Source organism: Takifugu rubripes, chromosome 20 (assembly GCF_901000725.2).
Source record: "Takifugu rubripes chromosome 20, fTakRub1.2, whole genome shotgun sequence".
Lineage (NCBI taxonomy): Eukaryota > Metazoa > Chordata > Actinopteri > Tetraodontiformes > Tetraodontidae > Takifugu > Takifugu rubripes.
In genome coordinates, this window is record NC_042304.1 from 16,185,056 (window position 1) to 16,211,772 (window position 26,717).

The window sequence follows — 26,717 nt, forward strand, 5'->3', positions numbered from 1 at the left end:
CGTAGCTTGTTCAACGCTAGCCTCCTGCTGCCTGCGCTATTCCCACGACAGACCTCTAGAAGTTTGTAGTCAACTCCAGTTGTGGTTTGAGCTTTTACTCAAACTCAAGTTGAGTAAAAGCTCTGTTTTAGTTTTGGTTTTCTCCCTTCGGCCACCTCTGCGGCTCTTTAACCTCAAGGTCACGGATGTCCAAAGTCATCGCAGGCTCACGTTCCCGACCGAGTTGCTATTTCAATTTCTCGCACCTGCTTTAAGCGCGGCGGTGACGCGCTCGCTCCCTTCATGTAATTGGCTCAAACATATCAGGCAGAAGACACGTTGACCTTTTCCACTTTCAGCCACTCTCGGATCTCATCAAGCTCGCCGCCCATCCGCGCCGCTCCCATCCACGCTAGCTTTTGACATGATTTGATGTTGATAGTTGGTGCAAATTGAGGTGATGACCGTTAACCTCCACAGGAGCCCGGTCAGTTTGTCATTTAGTCATGTACGTTATATATTAATGGTGGAATGTTATATTTGCATTAATTGGCCCGGCCTGATTGGCCTTCAGTGCAGAATGGAACTAGAATTTGTTCAGCAGTGGAGCTCCAAATCATTTCCTGCTATCTGTTATCTCTTGTGTATTTGTGCAGCTCAACACTCGTTTGTGGAACAACTGTTTGCACGTGAGCTGGGCTGGACAGAAGTTACCGTGTGCTGCCAGAGCTTAATTTGGGATTCAGTCTCATCGGTTGTCTGAACTGGCTGTGCAGAAAAATGGCTGCATCAGCAGCCTCGCAGCAGCAGATGCTGTTTACACGCTTTTGCCCTGAATGCATCTTTGACCGAGATTCGGCCCACATAGATTTTCACGCCCGACTGCTCGACAAAAAAAAGAAGCAAGACAAAAAAATAAAGGAGGTGATTTGTGAGGTGCACATCGTGAAGGTTTATCTCTTAAGCAGAACGGAAATTTAAAAAGCCCATTGATCATATTTTACAACAGCACATGAGAGCCAATCAGGAACTTCTACAAGGAGCAGATGTGATTCCTTTTGGACCAGTGCTGAGATCTTTGGCTGGATCCTGAAGGTTTTCATCATTTCAGACTAGTAGAATCCAACTGGCCCCATTTCCAAGCTTCCAACAATCACCCTAATAACCCTCCATGTTTCTGACACTTTGTCAGGTGCAGCACATCAGAGTGACGGCACGGCCGTGGAGCTTCATCTGTGCCATGACCTCGCTCTGTCGCACCTCTGCGATTACCACATATCCTTCTTATAGCTGAGACCAAACTCCAGTCAGGTGACCCTCCGTGATAGAGAGCTCCAAAGTCCTGGCTTCTCCTTCTTTAAAATGAGTCTTGGTGCCAATCCTGTCTTCCGTGTCCCACCTGTCCTCCGCCCTCCCTGGGCTCCTCATCTTGGTTTATTTTCTTTAAGAACGTTTTGAGAGCAGAAAAAAGTGAAAAGACAACACAAATGTGTTGTAACGTGATATTTTAATATCAATTTATCTACAAAATCTTGAATGACACCACTGTTTTCTGGTCTTCATTGAAAGTGCACTGTCACTGAAGCAAAGAGAACATATAAAATTACAAACAAACAGACTGGACCTTTGTGTCACCATAAAATGTCCATTCATTTGCCACTGATGCTTAGAGTATAAATGAGCTGAGTCATAGTGAAACGAGATGAGTCATCACTTTAAAAGCCCTATCCCAAGTTCTACTTTGTCTCTGTTCACTCTTTAATCCCTCTTTTTCACTCCGTTCCTATGACATACTGTAGCTCAGAAGGGAGTGATAACAGAACAGCCACGTACATTCTTCCTGATTTCTCTCCTGGACATCCAGAAACTGGAGGCATTTGCCCCAAAATTGGCACCGTTCAGTCGTCTCCAAGCGTTCCTCGTGGCCATTTGTAAACCAGATGTCCCGCCGAGGAGCCGTTAACTGCAAAGCTTGGTGGTGTCATAGTCCACAGAGTTTGGCAGACGTGAGCTGAAGGCCTGTATGGACGCGTGGATGCGAACCACCTCGCTGGCGGTCAGTTTCAACCGATGCCGTAAGAGACAAGCGAAGAGGTCCAACCTCTGCTGACCTGGCGGGGACAACCGGTTGACCCTGTCTCGTATTTCCAAAAGCTGAAGCATGGCCGTGTCTTGGGACCCCTGGGTGTACGGGTAGTCCAGCTGCAAAATGAGGTCACGGATCGCCTCGGGGTCAAAGTGCATGCTGTAGCCAAAGACCTGGATGCTGTTGATCTTCATGTAGCCAAGGTTCCGTGCAGGATCGGTCACTTCCAAAGGCTCATAGTAAACGCTGTCGTTCAGGCCGTCTTGAGTTTTTATTCGACTCCGAAGATAAATGTGAATGGTTTCAAAGAAGGTCTTCCACTTGTTGCCAAGCGTCAGTGTCCAATTGTAGCATTCGAAGGGGAGGTCCAACTTTGTAGCTTTCCAGTCGGGAAAGTTGTTCTCGTTGACAGGGATGTACCAGCTCTCTGAGTGGCTCCCCCCGAACGGATTGATGTAGAGAGTCAGGACAGGCTCCAGGGTGCTGTTCTTGGTAAGGCAGATCTGGAGAGAGAGCCCCAGCAGCATGTGGACCATGTTGGACTTGTACTTGTTGCTTTTCAGTGTCAGCAGCATCCTCTTCCTCCAGGACGGGTCAAACCAGCTGTTGAGTCGCATGTCATTGCTGATGAAGATAGCGTGGACCTACAACACACACACACACACAAGCACAAAAGAAAGTGAGAGGGTTTTTTTTAGTTGGGTAACGCCTCAAGTATTTGTAGGGAATTGTACCTCCAGTCTCCGGTCGGCTCGCTGCAGCAGGTAGCCAAGCTCCAAATCCTGGAGGTCGGTCTCAAACCCCAGGTAGTTCTCTGTAGAGTCGGCCACCATGGGTCTGCAGATGCCCTGAGTCAGAGCGAAGCCCGGGTTGCAGCTCCCACAGCGGGTCTGGTTGTCTGGCGCGCACCCGGCGCAGGCGGAACCCTCCCCGACGGAGCAGGGTGGCGGCAGCTGACAGGGGCTGTGTTCATACTGGCAGCTGCAGCTGTGGAGCTCCTCGGAGAAGTCCCCCAGTTGGTTGTTCTCTGAGCAATACAGCAGAGACTGGAAATGGCTCAGCCAGTAGGACTGAGAGCTGCACCGGGGAAGGAAGAGTGAACATGTTTGTCTGGTGAGGTCGCCCAGGCAGCTCGCTAATTAAAACATACAGGCAGAAATAATCACCATAATACGATTCAACTAATTATGGTTTTGCTGATTCAAAGGTGAAAATAGAAGTTGCCCTGCCCTGATTGTGTAGAGTTTAAAATGTTAACGGATGACTTTGAAACTGTTGAAAACTAAAGGACGTGAAGCTTTCCCTCCTTCTGATGTCATATTTAGCGTTGTGGTGCATTCTATGGTTTATTTAGCTTTAATACTGCCTTTAGGCAGAAACTCCTCATTTGTTCAAGATATTATTATTAATGGGCGAGTGCAGGAATATCGGGTTTTTCTGGGAGAATAAAAGCGTTTTCGTGTGTTTGTTGTCCTAAACTTCCTGATGAGTGAAGTTCCACACGCAGCGAGTTTCTGGTGGTTGAGAGGAGAATGGGAGAGACGGCGAGGCTTTGATCCGCTCGTGTCATAAATATTAGAAGCACGCTGCATCCTCGGGGTAGCTGACTGTGATTCTCCCATGTGGCTGCAAGTTTGATTCCCGCCTGTTACTCTCTCTCAGCTGCAGCCCTTCGGAAGCTCATGGCACATTCCACATAAAAAGGAGAGCGTGTCGTGACCGAGCCTATGCTACGCACGTGGAGCATCCCTTCTGTTTCCCAGTACTGGCATGGAAAGAGGAATTCTCAGATTCCCTCCTCACTATTACTCCTCCATGGGTTTTGTGTTCAGCCAAATTTAGACTCATTTCTTTAATTTTCCATGGGTATTTACCATGAAACATGCCCCCAGTCAAATGAAACCCAACTTTCAGACTTTTAATCCCAGTCTGGGACCTGTCTTGGATTTATCCCCAGTTACCTTCTGTTGCATCAGTAAAGTTGAACAATAAGAAGCTCTGGCTCCTAAATGAGTGTGTTAACTGGGAATGGGGTTGGTGGTTTGACACCTGCTTCAGTGTGAGCTGCACTAAATAGATGGATGAGTGTGTCCGAGCTCCCCGCTCACCCCTGCAGGGCCTTCTTAGCTCTGCAGGCCTCAGACAACTGCTTCGGAGGCTCTAATCACATGGATTTATTAAACTAAAGAAGCAGGTGGAGGGTTAATGCATCAGATTATTAGCACGGGTCTCCCGTGTCTCCATTTTTCTCCCACACCAACTGAAAATCACCTTGTTGTCAATCACAGAAGCGTCTGAACAGACACAAAAGAACGATAACTCTGGCTGAGGCTGATGTTGTTCCCCGTCTCTCCCAGAGGAGGAGGGTGACAGTATCAGGTGTGCGGATCGGTGATTAATGTGCGCTCCAGCAACGAGGGAGAGAATGACGCAGCGGTTTACAGGCACAAAGAGAGAAGCCGGGTGGACGCCGAATGTATAGATTAATCTGCCAGTTGATTCATGAGTTCTGCTCCCCGGCACGCCTGCCATCGAGGTGGAGTCGATCTGAAGCCTCTGTGATTGAAACTGATGATGGGATTCATCAACACTGACAATTACTCCCCCTGATGGAGGGAGCGAGGCCACGTGAAGTGAGAAGAACTCATCACAAATTCATAAAGCAGCAATGCTCCTACTGTCAGTCTAACCTGCAAGTCAGGCCAAAAGCTTTTTCTCTTCTTCTTCTCTTCAAATCTGTTGCTGCCAAATTTGAGCGGTTGTCGATGCCCATTTAATTAGTTATGTGTTAAAAGGCTAGTTTCATTTCAATGATTTCATAAAATGAATGGGGTAATTTGGCTGCTAATAGTCAAAGTTTGGATGTGAATAATGAGCTCTTAGCAGAAATGTCTGGTTCCTGTTGTAGAACTGCAAAAAAACTAAGAAAAGAAACCTAAGAGCAGCAGGAGAAACCAAGTCACTGCTCAGGTTATTCTGGCTCCTATTGGTGGTCAGTCAAAGTCCAAATAAAATAAAGGGAGGGAGGTTTCACATTATGGAATGATGAGAGATGGACGAAGGAAGGAAGGAAAAGCCCAAATAAAGTGATGACACAACATCTGCTGCAGTTCGCTGGAGTTTATCTTCAAATTGCAGCTGCTGAGGAATGAACACCAATTTTAATTTGAGTACTTTCTAATCCCATTCCCGCAACAGCCACAGCTAATTGAATCCATTTACATGTTTTACATGATAAAGCTTTTCCTTGCTCATTATTTGACAGAACTCTGCATTTTTCACTATAGTATTTCAACACCTCCAGAGTCGGGTCTGTGTAGATGCTGGGAGAGCTCAGGGCTGCATGCAGAATCCAGCCACCGTTGCATGGCAACAACAGACGTGCAACATCACTGTTCGGAGGCTGTTTGATGGGAGGAGTCATTGAGGGCCCTTTTGACACCACCCCTGGTGCTCATCCAAGGTCTCCTGAGGTCTGCATCCCCAGGTTCCTCAGAGGGGTCCAGCTAGATTAGACTGACTGGACTGCTGCGGTCCAGTTCTGTTCCGTCCTAATTAAAACCTAAATATAAAGTGTGTCTATTGATATTCCTGCTGACTACTATGTTGCATGTGCAGCACTGAGTTTGCTGAAGGATCCATCGAGATAAGGTGTTGGTGTGCACACAGGAAGTCTGCCCATGTGGGTCAAGAGGGCTCACCAGCGCCTCTTTTTCCAGAGATGACCAAATCCTCCCTCATCAGACGCCCTGATGAGCTTCTATGGCTGCACTATCGAGAGCATCCTTGCCAACTGCATTACAGTCTGGTGGGGGAACTGCTCCGTCTCGGACCAGAAGGTGCTGCAGAGGGTGGTGAGAACCGCCCAGCACATCGCTGAGAATCACTTCCTGCGATTGGAGACATCAACAGGAAGCGCTGTCTCCGAAGAGTAATGGTCGCGTCTAATGACTCCCTCCATCCAATACACAGGATTGCAACGTTTAGGTTCATGTCCCTGCCCCTTTAAAATGGAGAAGTGAAGTCCAGACAAGACTAAAAATGACGGAATGACTTAAAATGAGATGATGCACCACACAGAAAATAAACAGTGAAGTCAAGTCCACCTGCTATAAAAGCCTGTGGGTGTTTTGTGCTCACCGTTCTCTGGGTAGGTGGATTTGAGGCTGCCGGCTGCATCTTTTACTGAGGCTAAACAGCTTGAAGATGACTCTCTGAGCTCGCCTGGACAGGAGACGCATGCTGGCCTCCAGCTGCTCGTACCGCCACTGGAACCCGGGGTCCAGTGACCACAGGTGCTGGATGGTCGACACATTCAGGAAGTAGTTCTGGGGCAGCCTTGTGTAAAACGCCTTGAATTCATCTGGAACAAAATAAATTCCAAGGAGATTGAAGAAGTATAAATCAGCAATCCAGACTGAAAAGGTCTGACAGGCCTCTAACTGGGCGTACACAATACTACATTTTAAGAGTTCATTTTAGGCAGAAAGGTCCGCCTATCGTACCACCAACAGCTCCTGCTGTGTGAGCCCAGTCTGGATTTGTGCTCTTATTTTGGTCATATTTTACCACTGGAAATGAGAAGCTGCCAGGAAGCGTTTTAAAGCACCAACACTCAAATATATCAATGTTATATTAACTCAGGTTGGCGTGGAATACAACCACTTCATTCACCATTGGTTACACGTCCAGCAGGTATGTGGATGCATCACTCTGCTATAAAATGTCGACGTTAAACTTGGATCCTGAATTATTTTACCCGAGGAAGACCTACTTCCTCTGGCATGAATGATTTATATTGGAGAAGAAAAAAAACCCTGTTTTTTCTCAAAAGTAATTCCCAGTTCTCAGTGAGCTATGCAACAGAAAGAGAGGAATATGGATTCTTTTTTTTGCATATCTTTCTACCTGACTCTTCGAAGTCTTTGTAGAGCACCCCCCACGTCTCCGTGATCCTCTGCAGGCTCTCCTCCATGGCTTGGATGTCCATGTACGGGCAGTTGCACTGCGGGAACTTGGGGTCACATTTGCACCAGCAGTCGTTGTCCTTGCAGTCGAACTCGCCCTCGCCGTTGCAGGCTATATAGCTGAGGGCAGCCTGCACAAAACCTTCTCTCAGGTAAACTGGGAGGATCAGCTGCAACCCTATAAAAGCAAGCGGGTTTAGTGCTGTCATCAAACTGGGGGAGTGTTATTGGAAGTACAGCGGTAATAACGTGCTGGCTGAGCTTATCTCTTGATAAAAAAACCAAACTTTTTTATGTTCTTTTCTACCACATAACAATCAAACAAATAAACAAGGCAGTAAAAAGTTGGAAGACTCCACTAAAACAAGACAAACCTTGGAGCTGGACTTTATTTTCAGGGCTCTGAACCAAGACGGAGCTCACGGAGTCAAGGTTGTCATAGTTACTGCATCCGAGAGGGCCGGTGCGGGTCTCTGTCACCTGGGTGATATGAAATCAGAAGTGCACTTTCAGATTAACGGCGCTGCGTCCTTGCTGTCGACAGTATGACAAGTGCCCGCGCATTCACCAACTGATGCTCTTCTCACTGACCTTCGCCAACAATCGGCTCCAGCAAACATCATGAGATCTTATTTCAGCGCTGCCTGACCCTGACTCGGAGCCTCTGAGTGGGCCTCATTTGTGCCTCATATTCTAATTCAACGGTTCTGACCAGGTCAGAGTAAAGTAAGGTTGAGTAAGGGTGAATATGACTGAGCTTCAACTGGAGTCCCACTGCTGCAGGAACAGGGCTCATGGGAAGATAAACATTCCTTAAAACGGGAAATAATCCGAGTTGACTAATGAAAAATATGGATCAAACAATCAATCCTTGACAATTCCAGTTTCCAAGCCACATAAATGCTGTATCCATATAACTGGGTAAATATTTGATCCAGCATATGATATAGCATATGGCAACGTTGACTGATGAGCAGAACATTCAATTTCCGCTTTGCAAAGCAGCTGTTTTTCACCCTAGATGGATCCTGGTATATTAGAAGACGTAATTAGACATTATTGACCACCTGTATCGTAGCGTTGCTACGTGAAGGAACGAGCTAAAGCTCCGTGATATGCTGCCGACTCGTGCTGGTGTATTTCCGCTCAGCGGAGAGGCAGGATGAGAACATGCAGAGACCAACGTCTGGATCTCGTCCACGTACAGCAGGCGGACGTTGACTCAAACTTGGCATGTTGGCAAAATGAAACATTCAATTAAAAAGCTGTATTTGAAGACTGGGGGTCGGTGGAGGGCAGAAGAGCCTCTGCCAGGAATAAATTGGTTTAAAGCCTTTATGAACAGTTGGAATAAGCACGGTTAAGTGTTTGTGTCTATAATGGAGGATTTGAAATGACCCTAAATTTAATGTTCAGTTAGAAACAGTCGCTCTGGCTTTCAGGAGCCTGACCAGTCCAAACCTGGAGTGGGGACTGGAGGTGGACTGGTTGTGTGAAGCTGTCCCATTAAACACGCTCTGAGGCCGACAGCGACCCTCAGAAGTGCTGGTCACATGTGCACCTGCAGGCTTGAGAAACATCCCAGACGTTGGGATGCGTTTGAGACAAGTGCTGAGGCCTCGCCTCTCATTTACAGGCGTCACAGAAACATTATCATTCCGTCATTCTCCCTCTGATCCACGACTGGGAATCTTTGGGAACATTGATGCCTGATCACAGTGGAGGTGTCAGAATGGTTCAAGGTCTTCACCCCAACCAGCCGAGAGCTTTCTGTCGGAATGAAACCCCTCAAACGTCTTTCTAAAGAATCACTAAGTGCATCATTAGAAGACAATTCATCTGAATTTTAAAGCAAAGCTCCTGCAGCTTATCCCATCGCCGTGCACTCAGACTGCACTAAAGTCCAGTGGACATCCCATCAAGCACCAGTAATGATCATTTGCACCATTACAGCAACTGTAAATTCAATATTTACACGGTCCTTAAGTTCAGCTTTGGCCTTGAGCCTTGACCGCGTTTCATTGAAGATTTGAATGAATTAATGAGTCTGATCCAAGCTGACGTTCGGACAGAAGGACAGCAGGACAGGAGGACAGGAGGACAGCAGGACAGCAGGACAGGAGGACAGCAGGACAGCAGGACAGGAAGATCACTAAATGACTGAGAGCTGATTAAAGCTGCTTCCATCAGTTGGTGCATATTTCCTTTAAACTTACTGGCTGCTAAGTGACTTCAGACAGGGTGTTGCATGGTCATGTCTAACCGCTGATGGATGATAAACCAGGAGTTAGTCTGAGCTGGACAATGAGAAAGGACACGAGCGAGCTGCGTCCGCCAGTTAAAGTCAGACGCTCCTGTTTCCTCCCTCAAACAGGCATCAGTTTAGTATCAAAGCAGAGGAACGAGAGTCGTTCCTGGTGGAAACGAGCTGAGCTGATTCAGTGCTGGAAATCACCTTCAAATCCATAAATGAAGCTGTGTCGCTGTGAAGTTAGCTCTGACGTTAGCGTAACACGCTGGGCGGGTGGGTGTGCGTGTGGGGGGGGGTCGTCGGCCTCGCCGGTGCCCTCTCTCATTCGTCCCCCGACTCGTTTCATTCCAATCGCGTGCAGAGAGACGCGTTTGTTCCGCTGCTCTGTGGGTCAGTCGGTTCTGGAAATGAGGCGTAGCTACTAAGTCTGTCGCTCTTTTGGGTCGATACCTGCGACGGGGCTTTCTTCTGCTCCCATGTGCTACCTGTCAGTTACACCCAGTGGCTGCCTGTGGGGCATGAAAGCAGCATCGCTTCCTCTCTGCAGCTTCATGAAAAATTCTGATTTGTGAGAAAGGAAACACAGAGACTCATCCGAACCCTCTGTACCCATCCGCCGCTCCCTGGATCACAGTGAACTGTGATACCAGCGCCGGCAGATTGATTCACGCCTGTCTGCAACAAAGAGAGCCGACTACCGCGCTGCTCAAAGCAATGAGAAAGGGACAGAATGGAGGGTCATCTTCCCCTCCAAAGACCCATTAACCCCACACCACCCAAAGGGGAAGGCGTGTCACCACATTCATTAATCTCCACCGCACCATATGTGCACCTCAGCAGGCGTCCTCCAGACCCGAGCTGGTGGCACACAAAGGTGGTATCTCATCACAAGCACGCTGATAAAAAGCATCATTTTCCACTTCAGCGCTGGTCATTGTTGCAGCTAAGCACTCACACCCTGGACTCCAGGGATGGCTTCAACACGGGCGGCGGTGCGTTCGGATCAGCACGTTTTCTTTAATCAGCCTCTGTTGGCTCCTGACGTAGCTCCTATCTCTGACTCCAACCACTCTCCATCTGTGCGCTCACGTTGGTGACTGTTTGTCCCTGACAAAGGAACACGATGACGTTGGTGTATTGCAGATATCAGTCAGGAGACGTTTCAAATAAAATTTAGGGATTCCTGAGCTATAGGAGCTCCTGTTGGAACCAGATATGAAGCTAATAAAGGAGCGTCACGACAGGCAGGATGCTGTTTGTGTCCTGTTCATTCCATCTGATTAAAAAGTTGGAGAAACAACAATTGCTGCAAACTCCTGACTGGAACCTGCTCGCGGGTATTTTTAGAGCGAAGACGACAAAAGGAAGCAACGGGAATAAAGGAGGAAAAATCCAAAACGGGAGCGTGTTGTTAGCGTAGACGAAAGCGGGCGCACTGAGCCGTGCCACAACATGCTGAAGGCGTCACCTTGATGGCGGTGGAGGCGATCTGGATGTGGTGGAGTTTGCGCAGGGTGCTTTCTCTGTCGATGAAGTAGGAGGCAGCCAGCTGGTGCAGAGCTTCCAGAGTCACGGTGGAGGAATTCCCAGCGTAGTCGCTCACCTCTGCCTTCTTACTCAGCTTCCTCTTGTCCACAAAGATTGTTAAGGCCTCTTCTCCTGCACACAAACATGAGAGCGGCACCACACGTTCAGCTAGCTGGAGCCCTGACGTCGCGGTTCTGGCTAAACATGCCTGTGGTTCACATTTTTCCCACCCAACCAGTCCCACATGAGCTTCCTGCTCCATCCCATCCCCCCAGCGACGGCAGTGATCTCCACTTCGTGGCCCCCCCAGGACACTGCACATCATATTTCTCCTCCTAATGCGGTGTTAATGCTTCCAGGCCATTCCTCTAGCCGCCGCCTCCCCCCGGGCCGCTGAAGGGCACCCTCTTAATATCACAAGCTATTTATTAATTTCATTAAGTCCGTATGTTTCTGAACACAAAGCTAATCCATCCAGAAGCAGGCAGGCACATATCTGGACCCCACCCAAGGTAAACTCCTCATCCTCTTCTCTTCATACCACTAAGTGGTGGCTGAGAGCCAGATCGGTGGGCTGCATTAAGATCTGCTCGGGCAGATCTGCAGCCCGCCTCGTCGCTGACCTTTTACAAGCATTAAGTCTACTTTCCAGCCGCCGCCGAGTTTTTCCGCCGCTCCGGAAAACCTGCTTTTCAGAATGTGCGTGCGTGCGTGCGTGCGTGTGTTCCTGCCACGTTTTTTTTTTTTTTTTGCTAATTGAATCAATTAAAAGAGTGCGCGCGTAATTGGGATTGGCAGGTTCACGGACCACGTCTCTTTCCACGCATTACTACATCTCCGAGGACTCTCCTGCTACCGCTGGCATGTGTGTCTGCCGTAACGTGTTGGTAAATGACTTTCTTTGACAAAGACTGCGCGCCATCTGTTTGTGCCGCGCCGGAAGACTAATGTCGGAAAGCTTTTAGCCACGCAAACCCTCCTTTTCACTCAAGACTACTAATTCCTAAAAGCATATTTTTCTTCATACCACTGTATAGAAAAGCCATCGGAAGTCCGCTGGAATACAAAGAGATTTCATTTTTAGCTAAGTCAGAACGCGCTGCGTTCACATTAGCGAAGAGCAACGGCTGCATTACGTTTATTAACGTCTTCAATCATCCACATCAGCATATGGAAAGATACTGGCTTGTTTACTGTTGTTTACCTCCCAATGTTGCTGACAACAGGAAGTGGGTCCCGTACTTCCTGATCAGATTGTCAGTGATCATCTGGGTGGTGGGCCTGCGGCCCAGGAGACGGATGTTCCTGATGAACTCGGGAGTCAGAGGCAAAGGAGACTCCAAGAAATCTCTCCTTTCCACGGCCAAGTTGCTGACCTTCCATCTCCCAAATTCCCTGAACAGAAACAACAGCACGAACTCATCCCACTGCATGTTTACGGCATCGTGTCATCTGGTTGCTGAGATGAGAGAAAAGAGGTGAATTCACTAAATTACAGCCTTTTTAAATAAAAAAAACAACAACATTTATTTCTGCAAAATGGAATCAAAAGTTGGGCAGAAACCCAAATTTGAGCACGTTAATGACATCAAGGCTGAAGCTCCTCCTGCTACACGGCTAACGGCTTCATCAGGACAGATCTGCTCTGGGATGAGAGGGGAACAAAGCGTTGCCATGATGTCGGTGAGAACATGAGCACAGCTTGAACCCCAAGTTTGTGGAGCCGCTCCAACGCTCACTACATGTTACGTTTGGGTGGTTTCTGATGATCTTGAGATGATCAGCAAAACCTTGGGAGGACGACATGTCCTCCGTCTGTATGTAGGCTCAGCAAATCACTGGAGACCACTGAGAGGAGCTGCTGCTGCTGCTGCTGCTGATGCTGCTCTGCTGCTGCTGCTGCTGCTGCTGCTGCTGCTCTGCTGCTGCTGCTGCTGATGCTGCTCTGCTGCTGCTGCTGCTGCTGCTGCTGCTCTGCTGCTGCTGCTGCTCTGCTGCTCTGCTGCTGCTGCTGCTGCTGCTGCTCTGCTGCTGCTGCTGCTGCTCTGCTGCTGCTCTGCTGCTGCTCTGCTGCTGCTCTGCTACTGCTGCTCTGCTGCTGCTGCTCTGTTGCTGCTGCTGCTGCTCTGCTGCTGCTGCTCTGCTGCTGCTCTGTTGCTGCTGATGCTGCTCTGCTTCTGCTGCTGCTGCTCTGCTGCTGCTCTGCTGCTGCTCTGCTGCTGCTGCTCTGCTGCTGCTCTGCTGCTGCTGCTGCTCTGCTGCTGCTCTGCTGCTGCTCTGCTGCTGCTGCTCTGCTGCTGCTCTGTTGCTGCTGTTGCTGCTGCTGCTCTGCTGCTACTACTGCTCTGCTGTGAGTGCAGGAGGTCAAGTGGATGCTGCTGCCCTGTTTCTGACAATTAATCAGACACATTTCATGGTCGTCTCAGAGAGATTCTGGGATGTTTAAGTTCTTCCTTTGTGCCACACACACACACCCTGTAAGCTCTAGATTGTCCTGCAGAAAAGTTCACTTCATTTAGATGGAAGATCTTCGTCGCTCTGAACAGACCAGGCTGCAATTCACAGGTTGGATAAATTGGATGCAATTGGCCGAAAGAACTAACAGGCAAACCAGCCGCTTACAATCACCACACAAGGTCGAAACCCTTTCACCGGGGGAAAAAGGCCTCTGAGGAGCCCGTTAGAAATGGGTCCTCTCTGTGGGCGCCGTCAAGGGTTCTGGCTCATTTTCTTACTGCTGTGGTGAGATTGTTCCCTCAAATCTGAGAAATGATAGATTTACATATGTGATGTTATTCCCGATTATCTGATCAGGAGGTGGGATTGAATCCCAGCAAACAAGGTCCATGGAGTGCCTGGGTAGACTCATCCTGTCCAGTCTCTTTTCCTGGGAACTGACATTAAATATTTGGACATTGATTATCTGACAACATGCTGCAGGAATAACTGAGTAGTTGACATTTAGTCCCCAGCGTTCCCTCAGTCAGGAGTGGGCTCAGGAGGGGGGCTGTGCTCAGATCTTCTGTCCCTGGACTCATGCTCACGACTGATATACATGATGATGTAGAAGTTCAATGATTTCTGATGGATGAAGATGATGATGACGATGAAATTAAGGTGGTAAATGTCTCATCTGAACCTACACAAACACCACCAGGCAATAACTGGGCTGTGTGTGTGTGTGTGTGTGTGTGTGTGTGTGTGTGTGTGTGTGTGTGTGTGTGTGTGTGTGTGTGTGTGTGATGCTGCCATCACAAAACCTCCATTCAGCTGAGCCAAAACAGGTCAGAATGCCTCCAACAGGTGCATCGCTGCGGTAAACAAGGTGAAATAAAATGTGCACGTTGCTGAAACGAATCGTTTTGCCGTCGACGTCCTCGGCTCGGAATTGTTCCGGACAAAGGTTTTGGTCTCCGACATCAGTAGGCTGCGTGCTTTCTCTCGCCTTTAATCTGCAGCAGCGCTGTTTTTCAGGAGATTCAGTCAAATATCGACGTTGAATCCAAGGTTTTTAATGAGCGTAAATATGAGGAGGCAACATTTAGACCCCGTCACCACCACTTTCTTACTGAGCTGCTTCTCGTGCTTCATTCTAATTCGAAGTTTATGAACCGTTTTTACTGACAGCGAAATCAAAGAAAGTAATTAAGGCTTTCGGACTCTAATTTAATTCAGATCTTAATATTGTAGAGGGGATAAGACAAACACAGAGGAAAATAACGATTTCAGTGTCTGTAGCTGCGATTAATTAAATAGTCTGACCTCTGTTATCTTTGATGCTTTAAAAAGCTTGATATCAGCGTACAGGCGGGATTAGATCCTCGGGAATCCACCAGTCGGGAATGTACATAAAGTTCTGATATTGCAGTTCTGTGATTATGACACATCAGCGACGTGCACGCTCACTGGCACCTCGCAAATGCCCCCAATTTACTCGTAATTAAGCTCCTATTGGGAGGAGAAGATTGCAGTTTTATACCTGATCATGTCTTTTGGAAAATCAATCCGTTGGAATATCAAAATCCCAAATTGGCCTTCTGACGAAGCTCCCACCTTATTTATATTTGTCGGGTTTCATAGGCCGCGGAATGAAAAGTCATTTTAGGAAAATTGTGGGTTTTTCTCGCGCAGAAATAAAAGGTGAGCGCTGTAATGGGAGAGGTTGAACGGCAGCGGCTGCCTGTGATGGATGGAGGCGGCGTGGCCTTTGTGAAAGGGTGCGTTTCAAAGGAACGCTGGAGCGCTGAGGAAAGCACCAACACCCACGTGTTCCAACCACGTAGAACATAAACTGGAACAAACTGTTGCAGGGAAAGTAGCAGGTGGAGGATTGCTTTTCAATTCCCCCTCTATAATCGGCCCACGGGAGGCTGATTGGCTCAGGATTAAGCAGAGAGTGTGTGTGAGCGGGACGGTGACGGCGATGCCTGATGTGTGCCTTTTTAGCCGACGCTGCACTTTTCAGACAAACACCAGAGAGGCTCATTTCTGGTCCACATATTTGTCTCGTGCGGCCATAAATCTTCAGCACCCGCCCTGTCATACAACGGAATGACCTCTTCAACCGGGACCCTGTCGCCACTTCCACTTTGCAGCAAGCAAACAGGAGTTATCGAGGCGGAGAGCAGGTGGAGAGTATTCGCAACCCCCCCACCCCTGTTCTCTTCCTTAGTTACTGATGATTGTTCAGGTCTGGGCTGGTTTTACTGGGCCAGATGTGCTGGCACGAAGATTGTGCAGAATAATCTGATCAAGCTTGGAGAGAGAGACTGTGGAATAGGCTCGAGTCCACGTCTTGGGTACATATACCCGCCATTTATACTTATTTTTTCACATTAAACAATAGTAAACAAACATAGTGTCCCTACAGGGTTGCCATAGCCACCTAACGCCATGTGTGCTTCACCGACACTGCAAACATTACAGGGAAACATTTACAGTTTCTTATCCAGATGATAAATCAGCAGTTAATGAGTTTGTGTGAGAATGGTGGAGCCTGTATAGCTTAGCATCAATGCTAACTACCAGTGTCAGTGGCATCAGCTTGTGCTGTGTTTCATTGCCGGTGAGTCTCACAGAGGTTATTTGAAGGTTCCGCTCAGCTGTAAAAGGTAACAGTTCTATAACTCAGCCTGGATTTTATTACCCAAAACTAAAACTCTCCCAGGATTTAATAGAAAAACATTTTAAAGATTTGTCACTAACGTGGAGGAGGTGGTTTCATCAGGACGCAGCAGTTTAATCAACAAACTTTTCCTAAACCTCGAGTTAACTTGTTATCCGACGTTGCGCGTCCCTTTTTTGTAAATGATTCCGTATCAGCTCCGTTAAAAGGATTAATTATTCAAGGTACGAGAGATGAACGTCAGATGAGGCTGACACGTTCTCTGATGCAAGTTCAACTGTGTAGGTCTTTTAAAGGTCAGAGAAACTCTCACGCAATGCAATTATGCCCGACGTCTCAAGGCAAACTATTGTATTATCATCCCAGACTGCCGACCAGAATCATTCCCTTTGGCATCTGGCAAGGATGAAAAGTAGCTCATTTTAGTAAAAGCTCGATAACTTCTTTGTCATCTTAGACATGAATTCCAGGTTCCTGTGCGAAGGTCATTTGTTCAGGACCTGGTATCTTCTCTCTCTGCCTCCAGTTACATCGTAGGTGGAAACTCTGCTCATAAAAAATGCTTGAAATTCCGACTGGGAAAAGAAACAAGCTAGTGAAACTGATTTAAGGACCAGTCGCGCACAGCTGGAGATTGCAGTGGCCCACTTTCTTTAATAAAAGACACCCAATTCATTTTATTCATGGGAAAAAAAAAAGTCACATTATTACTCACAGTGGAATCCGAACGAGCTATTGTATACTCGCCCACAAATATCACTCGCGATTTAAACTTTGTGGGACCGCTTCCAAGTTGATTTCAGTTTGGGAGGATTTACTGGATATTTAGCTGTTGGGTTTTCAAACACAGATACAGATATACCCCTGTGTGTGTGTGTGTGTGTGTGTGGTTGCTATCCCAGACACAACCTTTGCAGCTGACGGAAGCGTCTCTTGGGATTCTGTGATAATGTGCAGTAATAAGTACTAAGAGCCCACTAATCACTTGGCCACATGATAAGACTATTAATCTCGCCGCCCGTGCAGCTCTGCTCCAACAGACCGCTGCCTTCTGCCAGAGACGGAAATATTAAAAAGCTCTAATGCAGCGACTGTTGAACAAAGCCATAAAGTATCCTCGGGCCGATCCGTAGATGTCAGGAACCCCGTCTATCTATTTCCAGAAGCTCCAGCAACATCGCTCTTAATGACGATGAAGATGATTCATGACTCCGCCGCGGCGTGCATATGGCTCAGACGCTGTTGTCGTGGCCAATCACAGTTTCTTCCCCCTGTACTCATCAGCATACATCAGATGACCGGCCGATCAGGTGACTCCCTGAGGGGTTTGGACGGCAGCCCATCGCGACATCCAGCCCGCTGGGAAGCACGTGCACGCTTGAATTACAGCCTCGTGGGTGCCAGACATCTTGTGAACGTTGGCTGTTCACGAAACCTTTCTGCATGACTGCACAAGGGACAATAACGCAGAGAGCCTCCTAAATAACAATGAAAGAGGGTTTTAGGCAGCATATTTCCCACTTTCTTCGGTAATAGAAGATACAAAATTGCCTTCGGGTGAGTGTTCGAGACCCCCGCGAGGAGAAAAGGAGCTACGTGAGGTTTATAATAAACTCTAGTCTGTAATGTTGTGGAAATAACCTGTTTTATATAGATTAAGCCCCCCTTGGGATGCCCTTGTCCTTAAGCAACACTGTAAGTATAAAAGAAGGACGTTTGTAAGTTGCCGGATGAAATTTCCTCATCGAATTAACTTTCAAATCCAGCAATCTAATTTTTACAAGCTTTCTTTTTACTACAGTTCAGGTGGGGACGTTCTGCTGGGCTCTTCTCGAAATGAAGGGTAGGACCTCACCCAGAACATGCAGATGACCTGACTGAGCAGCCGCGGTGCTTTCAGGGCACCTCCGATATTACCAGGCAGCTGATCTCTCCTCATCAAAGAGCGGGAGCACAACAGCGACACCTCCCGCGTCGTTTACCGAGACAAACCCAAAGTTTCCCCCGGTGGCGTGACATTCGGCCGAGTTGTGCACGTGGAAGCCACCTCTGAAAATCAAGTCCATCGTGAACGTGGAGCGCTGCAGCTCATCGGTGCTTTTGTTGACAGAAACCTGCCCGTTATCTCCCGGCGACACGGCAGCGTTATCCATATGTACACACGCCTCTTTTAAAGGACACCCACACGGATTATGGGCTGTGGCCTCCCGGGGGATTTGTCATGCGGATGATGCGAGCAGATAGCCGTGACTCACCTGTATATCTTGTATCTGGTGGAAAAGCCTTGCCGGTTCTTTTCCACAAAATCAATGTACTCCGGGGAGTGGTGGAATGGCCCTTTATCAGACAGCAGCCAGTCCAGGGGGCCCCCAGGCTTGTCGCTGGGGAGGCTGGTAGTGGCAGCAGCGGCCGCCGCTACTGTCGAGCGTAAACACACCCAGCAGTGAAGGCTGAGGCTGATGAGGCCCCATAGAGCCATCAGAGATGAGGGTGAGGGGGGAAGGTGGAGAGGGTGAGGTTGGTTCAGCAGCAACGGCCACTCGTCATTAGCTGGTTCCTCCACTGGGATGACCGGGGCCCCTTCATCACCTCAATGCCCCCCAGACACCTGCAGACAGACACAAACATGCATTAGCAGGTCCGGGAGGCAGCGAGATGCCGCCGGGACACGCCTTCATCCCTCACTCAGGTGACAGGAAATTCATTTTTAAATGTCTGTGATTGATTGGTTGATTAAATCATTTATCACGGGGGGAAAAAAAGATGCTCCCGCTGCAATTTTTGGAATGTAAATTTTGGCCGACCTTCAACATGACACACTCGTAAAGCGCTGACTTCAACGTTACAGATGTTTGGCTCGTTCTCATCAGAGAACGCTGGTTCCAGCCGCTCGCAGGACCTCGGATTCATTCTGCTTGTTGTTTTTTTGGAATGCTGCGTTTAATTCCAACCCACACCAGGTGTCCGGGAAGCCTTTCAGACGGCATTCCTCCAGCAGCCCGCTTGTTTCCTGACGGCCGAGCGAAGAGTTCATTGTTCTGACCTCAAACTCGAGCAGTTTGCTAACAGGGTTTATTCGCCATTTGAGAAGGTCCCAGTTAAAAACACAAGCAAGGAATCCTGCTGTGAAGGCAGAAGTGGGAGGTGAAGGACGGCCTTGGTCAGGTGGTCAGACGCAGCCTGCAACCATCCCTGGGCTCATGGAGGTGAGGGAGGAGGAATTCAAGTTTAAACTTTAATAACTGTGAGGGCTGATTATCAAAGCTGAATATATAAAACGCATTTTTGTAAAAGGTGCACGTAAAGATTTAACGAGACTCAGACTTTACTTCAGGTCATAATTTAGTTTTTGCCTTTTCCTGATTGGTCCATGAAGAGATACAAGAAAAAAAAAAACATGAAACATTGGACGCAAGCAGCAGGAAGCAGCTTTACAGCCACAAGTTAAGAGAGGAGGAGCGAGGGAGGAGGGTGGGTCACGTCTCCCCAGTCCCTGTCCTGGTCACTGGAGGAGGGTTGGGTCACGTCTCCCCAGTCCCTGTCCTGGTCACTGGAGGAGGGTTGGATCACGTCTCCCCAGTCCCTGTCCTGGTGGCTGGAGGAGGGTTGGATCACGTCTCCCCAGTCCCTGTCCTGGTGGCTGGAGGAGGGTTGGATCACGTCTCCCCAGTCCCTGTCCTGGTGGTTGGAGGAGGGTTGGATCACGTCTCCCCAGTCCCTGTCCTGGTGGTTGGAGGAGGGTTGGATCACGTCTCCCCAGTCCCTGTCCTGGTGGCTGGAGGAGGGTTGGATCACGTCTCCCCAGTCCCTGTCCTGGTGGTTGGAGGAGGGTTGGATCACGTCTCCCCAGTCCCTGTCCTGGTGGTTGGAGGAGGGTTGGATCACGTCTCCCCAGTCCCTGTCCTGGTGGTTGGAGGAGGGTTGGATCACGTCTCCCCAGTCCCTGTCCTGGTCACTGGAGGAGGGTTGGATCACGTCTCCCCAGTCCCTGTCCTGGTGGTTGGAGGAGGGTTGGATCACGTCTCCCCAGTCCCTGTCCTGGATTTGAACACATCTGCAGCCCAACTGCTAAGGTGGTGCCGGGGACGGGGGTGTGAGGAGGCACCAGAGGGGGGTGAACAGCAGAAAGAGGTGGAGGAGTTTCAAGCGCCTTCCGCTCAGCTCGTCCAGTTTTCCTAAATTCCTTTCCAACACCAGGCTGCTGTTTTGTGGTGAACTTTGTTTTTTGCAGTTACATAAACCAATTTAAAGAAAATATGCAAATTCCGCACATTGAACAGGCAGTTTACACAAGATTCTCCGACTTCCGGCGATTTTCTGTGGATTAAAATGTAGCTAATCCGCGTAGGATTTGCTTTTAAATCTGGCTCTGCTGCTTTATGTCCACCTCCAGTGACGGTCTGTCTGTCTACCTGTCTACCTGTCTGTCTGCCTGTCTATCTGTCTACCTATCTGTCTGCCTGTCTATCTGTCTGTCTGTCTAACTGCCAGCCTGTCTACCTGTCTACCTATCTGTCTGCCTGTCTATCTGTCTGTCTGTCTAACTGCCAGCCTGTCTACCTGTCTGTCTGCCTGTCTACCTGTCTGCCTGTCTAACTGCCAGCCTGTCTACCTGTCTGCCTGTCTGTCTGCCTGTCTGTCCTCCTCTGTGGTGTGCCTGTTCCTTTTTTAAACTCACACATGTCCACACCCACACATGGCTGATTTAAGCTGACAGATTGTCATCAGAATGCTGTCGTGGGTCTCAACCCCGCACCGACCGTCACCCCCCCCACCCCACACTCCCCCTGAAGGTGGGAGATGATTGACGGGGCTCAGGATGGCGAGACGACCTTTGTTACTGGCCAACGCAGCTTTTTCCAGGACTCGGTTTTACTGTGAAGAGGCTTCTTCCTCTGTCGTTGAGCTGCTTCGGTCCCAACGTGGGACATTACGGCTACGTGCTGTAGCAACGTCTGCAGGCTAACATCGTGTTTGATCTAATTCTTCGGTGCAAAAGGGCTCCTCCAAAGTTGTTACTATGGAGTCTTGGCTATGGAGGACATCTCAGGCCAGAGCTGCATGGTGAAGATGAGCACGAGGGTCATTTTAATCGCATCCTTTAAGAGGCAGCTGTCCCGACCACTGATCCAGGGGGAATCTCATGGAACACTTGTGTCCCTTTAGCCTTGATCAGACAACTTCCTGTTTAAACATGATCACATCCTCTAACTATGATGGTGCTGTCAGGACTCATTTATTTATACCTCTTTAGTTTAAATCTTTGCTTTTGTTTCCCACGCACCAGCGGAACCAGAACCAGTCCTAGCTGATCCTGCAAATGTCAGAGAAGCCCGCGGACGGCGAGAGAAGGCGACGTGTTGACTTCATGCCTCCATAGAAACGCTGCGAGGCCACCACTGAGTCATCAGCTCGCCCGCTTTCAGGTCCAAACGCATCTGAATTAAAAAGCAGTTTGTAGTTGTCTTTGAAACGGCAGCAACAGGAGGCCGCGCCTGTTGCCGCAGTGGAGAAATGGACCACCGGGAGTCTTTGTTGTTCTGCCCCGTTTCCACGGAGCCACAAACGTCCGTCTGAGTGAAGTGCAGCCAGCAGCGGATCAAACCGTACGAGGCTTTTACGCCTACCGCCTGCGCTAATGGTCGGCAGTATTCAGAGCACGTCGCTGGATGTCAAACACCTCAGCCACACTTTAAATACTTAACAACTCATCTGCGATGAGTGTCGCCACATGGGAGGTGTGATGTCTTGTCATTATTTGACCAACCATCCCTGCAGGAAGTGCCAGATCTCAGCTCCTCGCGCACACGTGCGGCATCTTCAGCACGCTAACGGCCATTCGCTAAGTCTTCTTTAAAAGCTTGTAATCCGGAGAAACAACCTGCCTGAAGGTTCTAGAAGTGATCAAGAACTGGTCCAGTTTCCTGCTCAACTCTCCCAAATACTGAGCTAGTCGGCAGATTCGCCCGGTCTCCCGTTTCCAGATGAAATCACATATCAAAATATTTACTGCATTTACCTGCTGTGATGTTTGGCTGTGAAATGGCTTTTCTCTGGACTCCCCCCCCCACACACACACACACACTTTTATTTATTGTGTTTATACCCACGTGGAGACTCCCCAGGCTCATCTTCCTGCAGCCGTTTCCACTGGAGACCAGGACAAAACGGAGCAAAGACATCTGCTCACTGATGGTAGGACGCCAGACCTGTGATGGTCACCTGCCTGAGTGTGTGTGTGTGTGTGTGTGTGGGGAACAGTTGCCACTGCAGATCTTTGTCACTGGTGCCGATGGAAATGAGTCTCTTTTGTGTGTTTACTCTTCTACGAACACGTTTACAGGAAAGGAGGGTGGGGAGATGGTTCCAGACGAGGCTTCGCGGGAGCCGATTGATTAAAACATTCCATTAGTTTCTTCAACAGGATCCACTTTGTAACTTGTCTGCGAGCCAAGCTCGAAACCTTCCTCAAAGTAGGGAAAGAGGAAGCGATAGACTTTCCGTCGCTCCCTCCGTGCTGCCTAATTAGCGTTTTTTGGCCCTAATTAACCCAGTTATCTTTCCTCCTACAACTGTCAACAATACTCCTCATCGCAGTGCCGGGGGTGAAACGCAGCCTTTGTGCAATTATAACACCACTGCTGGTTGCACTCATCCGACTGTTGTACGAATAAATGCGAAGGATGAGCTCCCGCGGTGTTCTGGGATTATCACTTCAAAGATTATCACGCCGTTGATGAACTGGCGCAGCACTACAGAGTGCTCGTGAGTTCAGGGGGAAGAGCGCGAGGGCGCTGTGGCGAAGGACGAGTACGAAGGACGAGCACGACGGACGAGGACGACGGACGAGTACGACGGCCTCCGACGCCTGTTGGAGCTGCCGCATTTACTCTGAAACTCTTCAAATTCATTTCAGACAGGTCTGACTGGAAAGCGTCAGCTCCTCAGACAGGTGGCGGTTGATAAGCTGAGTAACGTAGCCGACGGAGAAACGGGACCTCTGAGAGCTTTAAGCATTTCAGGAGGATGCCGGGAATCATAACAGCTAACAGGCACCTGCTATTTGACTGTCTGGGTCCGGTCAGACCCACTCAGTACGTTTCTATTACTTCAGCTGTGCATAAATGAGGATCGCTGGTAACTTTGGTGGTCCTGGAACCCTTGAAAACCTTGACTTTCTCCTCCACAAACACTCCAAATGTGTCTGGATGATAATCTGGGCAGCGACAAGAAGCACTTTGCGACGCTGTTTTCGAAAAGCGCTCTAAGGAGAATGTTATTAAAAAATCTGGCAGCGGATTCATTTGTTTCATAATCCTTTTTATATGCAAATGGCTTCCTGTTAAATCACAGTTGTGTTTAATATTTACAAATGCAGCTACTGGTACAACGACGGGTGTTTGGACGTTTCTGTGAACTGACGATCGCAGAAAACTCTGTTGGGTTTCCTCCAGATGAAATAACAACAGGTGACCATCGGGGATGGAAATATCAAAACATGGCGTGGTGTCATCAACACAACAAATGCACCGTTTCCTGGTACTGATGGTGGCTTCAGCGTCTGCGTCCGTCAGTAATGAGTTAAATAAACATCAGTCAGGTGGTGAAAACAGCCACAACATTGAGGTGTGTGTGTGTGTGTGTGTGTGTGTGTGTGTGTGTGAAGGCACGCTGTTTACTGTCTCACTGATGGCAGCAATTGGGTTTTAATTGTTTGGATGTTGTTGATCAATCAGCGATGGCGTGTTGCCGATGCTCATGCGTGTGTGCACGATCTCACCGATGCCGATAAATGTTGGCATGTTTAACGAGCAGCGGCGCTGTGGTGAATCATTACGTAGTCAGAGCACATAAAGTACTTATGCTGAGAGGAAAGCGGGGAAAATCTGCTTAATGAGAGCTGCGCAGAGCGTCACCTCTGTTTTTACAGCTGAACTGGGATAAATCACAGCGAAAAGAGGCCTCGGCTGACGGCGGCGCTACGGAACAAACGCACACAGGTGGACGCTAAAGCAAATGGATGTTTCCCCCAAATGATGCTTTATGCGTTGTTTACTTTCAAAATAAATGGAGATTGTGGTTTGAACCAGCTCTGCAGCAGACAAGGCCCCGCGGTCCTGACACCGTTGGCGGGGACGTCAGCGGAGGTCGGAGGTCAGGGTTAAAAGGCAAAGCTGTGAAATGTTGATTCCCTGAGCCGGAAAGTGGACGTGCTGCCAAACAGCCCAGGAGGCGGGGTGACAGCTCCGGACTAAAAACTGTTGCCGCGTCACCCGGATCGCCTGCAGAAACGTGCGCCGTCCCTGGAACACGGCGAGCAAGTCGACGACGCGGGACATCCGAGGGAAAAAGTGGGAATGGCGGATCACTAAACTGGAGCCGCGTCTGTCTGGTCACGAGCGTCTTCGCCTTGCCAACAGGCAGCGATGGCCCTGTTTGGCCTTCATTCTGATTCAGAACAGGTTCGATCCAAATAATTCGAGTACCAGTAAATGTCCGTCTGCCCGTCTGCCTGCCTGCCTGTCTGTCTGTCTGTCTGCCTGCCTGCCTGCCTGCCTGCCTGCCTGTCTGCCTGCTTGCCTGCCTGCCTGTCTGTCTGCCTGTCTGCCTGTCTGTCTGTCTGCCTGTCTGTCTGCCTGCCTGTCTGTCTGCCTGCCTGCCTGCTTGCCTGCCTGCCTGTCTGTCTGCCTGTCTGCCTGTCTGCCTGTCTGCCTGCCTGTCTGTCTGCCTGCCTGCCTGTCTGTCTGCCTGCCTGCCTGCCTGCCTGCCTGCCTGCCTGCCTGTCTGTCTGCCCGCCCGCCCGTCTGTCTGCCTGTCTGTCTGTCTGTCTGTCCTAGTGAGGCGAGTGTGGCCTCGTCCTTCATCTTGAGTCTGCAGGAGCCACACAAGTTCCTTCTGAAGGCAGCTTCTAATGATGAGTGGTGCGACAGCGTCGGCTGTGGCTAACGTGTAGCACAGCTCTGCGCATCCATCATCTGCCCGTATTTAAATGTTCAGACCCAACATTCAGTCTGCCGTTGCCTCAGAGATTCCTCTTTAACAGCCCAGCCACGCTTCATCTACAGATTCTGTTTTAACGTGCTCTCCAATCCCTCAATGAGGCATTTTCCCCCTTTTAAGATTTGCTTCTCCTCCGCTTTATTCTCCTCTCTCGCTCCCTTTCTCATCCCTCCCGATGGCACTTATCGCAGACACAAGTCAAACTCTACAGTTTGCTCATTATCATAAAATAAGGGGCTGTGGATATTGGGAGGAGGCTTATTGGCAAACGCTGACCTGAAACACCCACGGAAACTTCTTTCTTCTCAGCGTTCTCATTTTACTTATTGTCTTTAGACTCGGGTTGGCCCGATCACATCCTCTACAGTAACACACACACACACACACACACACACAGATATTTTTCACAGATTTATCATCCACAAACGGCAGCTGCACATTCATCCGTTCAGGAGAGGGAAAGGTGAGAGAGCTGCGACCAGGTGAACCACAGCGGGAGAGACAGAGTGGCGTCCAGCCTTCAGTCTCCAGAGCTGGACGAGGACACGGCTCGACCGGAGCCATGTTGTGGTCCTGGAACAGCTCGGCCCAACGCCAGCGTTCAGGATTCCAGCAGTGATCGGCCACCGAGCTGCAATACTTCCTCCCTCCATTCAGTCAGAGATGCTCTCCAGATATGAGCTGACATTTAAAATAAAGGCCGTCCCTGTCCCACCTGCCTGTGAGCCAACATGATGTGTTTATGTTTATTTGTCCTGGAGGCCAAGTGGTCCCATAATAGCAGCACCTTCATTAATGACTGATGTTGGAGGCAATCGTCATTCAATTATTAACAGAAACCACAGCAGAATCCTATTTTTGCTGCTTGGAAAATGCAGAATGAGGGAGGAAGTTTACAATCCCCTCATTTCTCCTCAACAATGCAGAGATTTGTGCGTGTGCGCGCGTGCGTGCGTGCGGATGGACAAGCCTCCGGTCGAAATTCCCGCAGATTGTGGTGGTTTTGACGCCACCTGCTCCTGCCGCCTGACTCCTCAGCATCAACATGGCCTGGGGGTGCAGGGCTGATGAAGACGTCTGAGTACTCACCGCGGTGTGAAACGCCTGATGAACTTTGACTCGGTCCTTCTCATTTTCCCTCCGTGAAGCTTCGGTGACGCTCAGCTGCAGACGAACTCATCTCGGGTCTTTCAGCTACTCCGTGTGGGGAGAACAGCAGCGTCCCCGGGGGGGGAAAAAGGGACCAATCACGGACCTGAAAATAAGTTTTGTGGCTGGGAAGCGGCTCCGGACCGAGCCGTCGTGAGCTCCTGCAGCCCAGACCAAAAACTTTGGTGCGGGAGGGAAAAGTCCGCTTGTTCGCGTCGTTCCTCGAAGCAGAAGCTGTGACCTTTGCGGGGAGAATGACTCTACAACATGGATTCATCCGAGAGGAAAGGAGGGACCGGCGGAGGGAGGCTGAGGGAGGCTGGGGGGCTGGAGATGACACCATTAAAAACCAACCGGACGCCTTTGCGCATTTCTGTTCACCCGAATCCGGCGACGCGCGGGTGCGACGGCAACTCCCGACACCGCCACGGTCCTCCTGAAAAAGTGGTTCGAATATTCCTGTGTGAATCAAAGCCCTGCGCCGCTTTCCTTTCCCCTCTACTTGACCCGCCTACTCCGCGTCGCTGCGTGCGGGAGCGCAGGAGGGTTGCGTGCGCCCGGTGCCGTGGAGAGAGTCGGCGCAGGAGACAGCGGGTACCGGCGCCTCCGCTCGCCCCTGAACCCCCTCCTCCC

The 26,717-nt window shown here is 49.5% G+C and overlaps 2 protein-coding genes across 2 annotated transcripts in view; one reads left to right on the forward strand and one right to left on the reverse strand.

Annotated features, from left to right (window-relative positions):
• The window catches only part of LOC101075628 (regulator of G-protein signaling 21-like), a 151,990-nt gene that overhangs the window by 38,506 nt on the left and 86,767 nt on the right, over positions 1–26,717 (forward strand). The gene's annotated exons all lie outside the window — the stretch shown is intronic.
• LOC101078868 (BMP/retinoic acid-inducible neural-specific protein 3-like) lies at positions 1,469–26,713 on the reverse strand. Its single transcript, XM_003974434.2, has 9 exons — positions 26,025–26,713; positions 18,191–18,543; positions 12,015–12,205; positions 10,752–10,942; positions 7,407–7,512; positions 6,974–7,210; positions 6,206–6,428; positions 2,800–3,142; positions 1,469–2,709 (listed from the first exon to the last, which is right to left on the reverse strand). The coding sequence occupies exons 2-9, from the start codon at positions 18,412–18,414 to the stop codon at positions 1,939–1,941; spliced, it is 2,286 nt and encodes a 761-aa protein (XP_003974483.1). The 5' UTR covers positions 18,415–18,543; positions 26,025–26,713; the 3' UTR covers positions 1,469–1,938.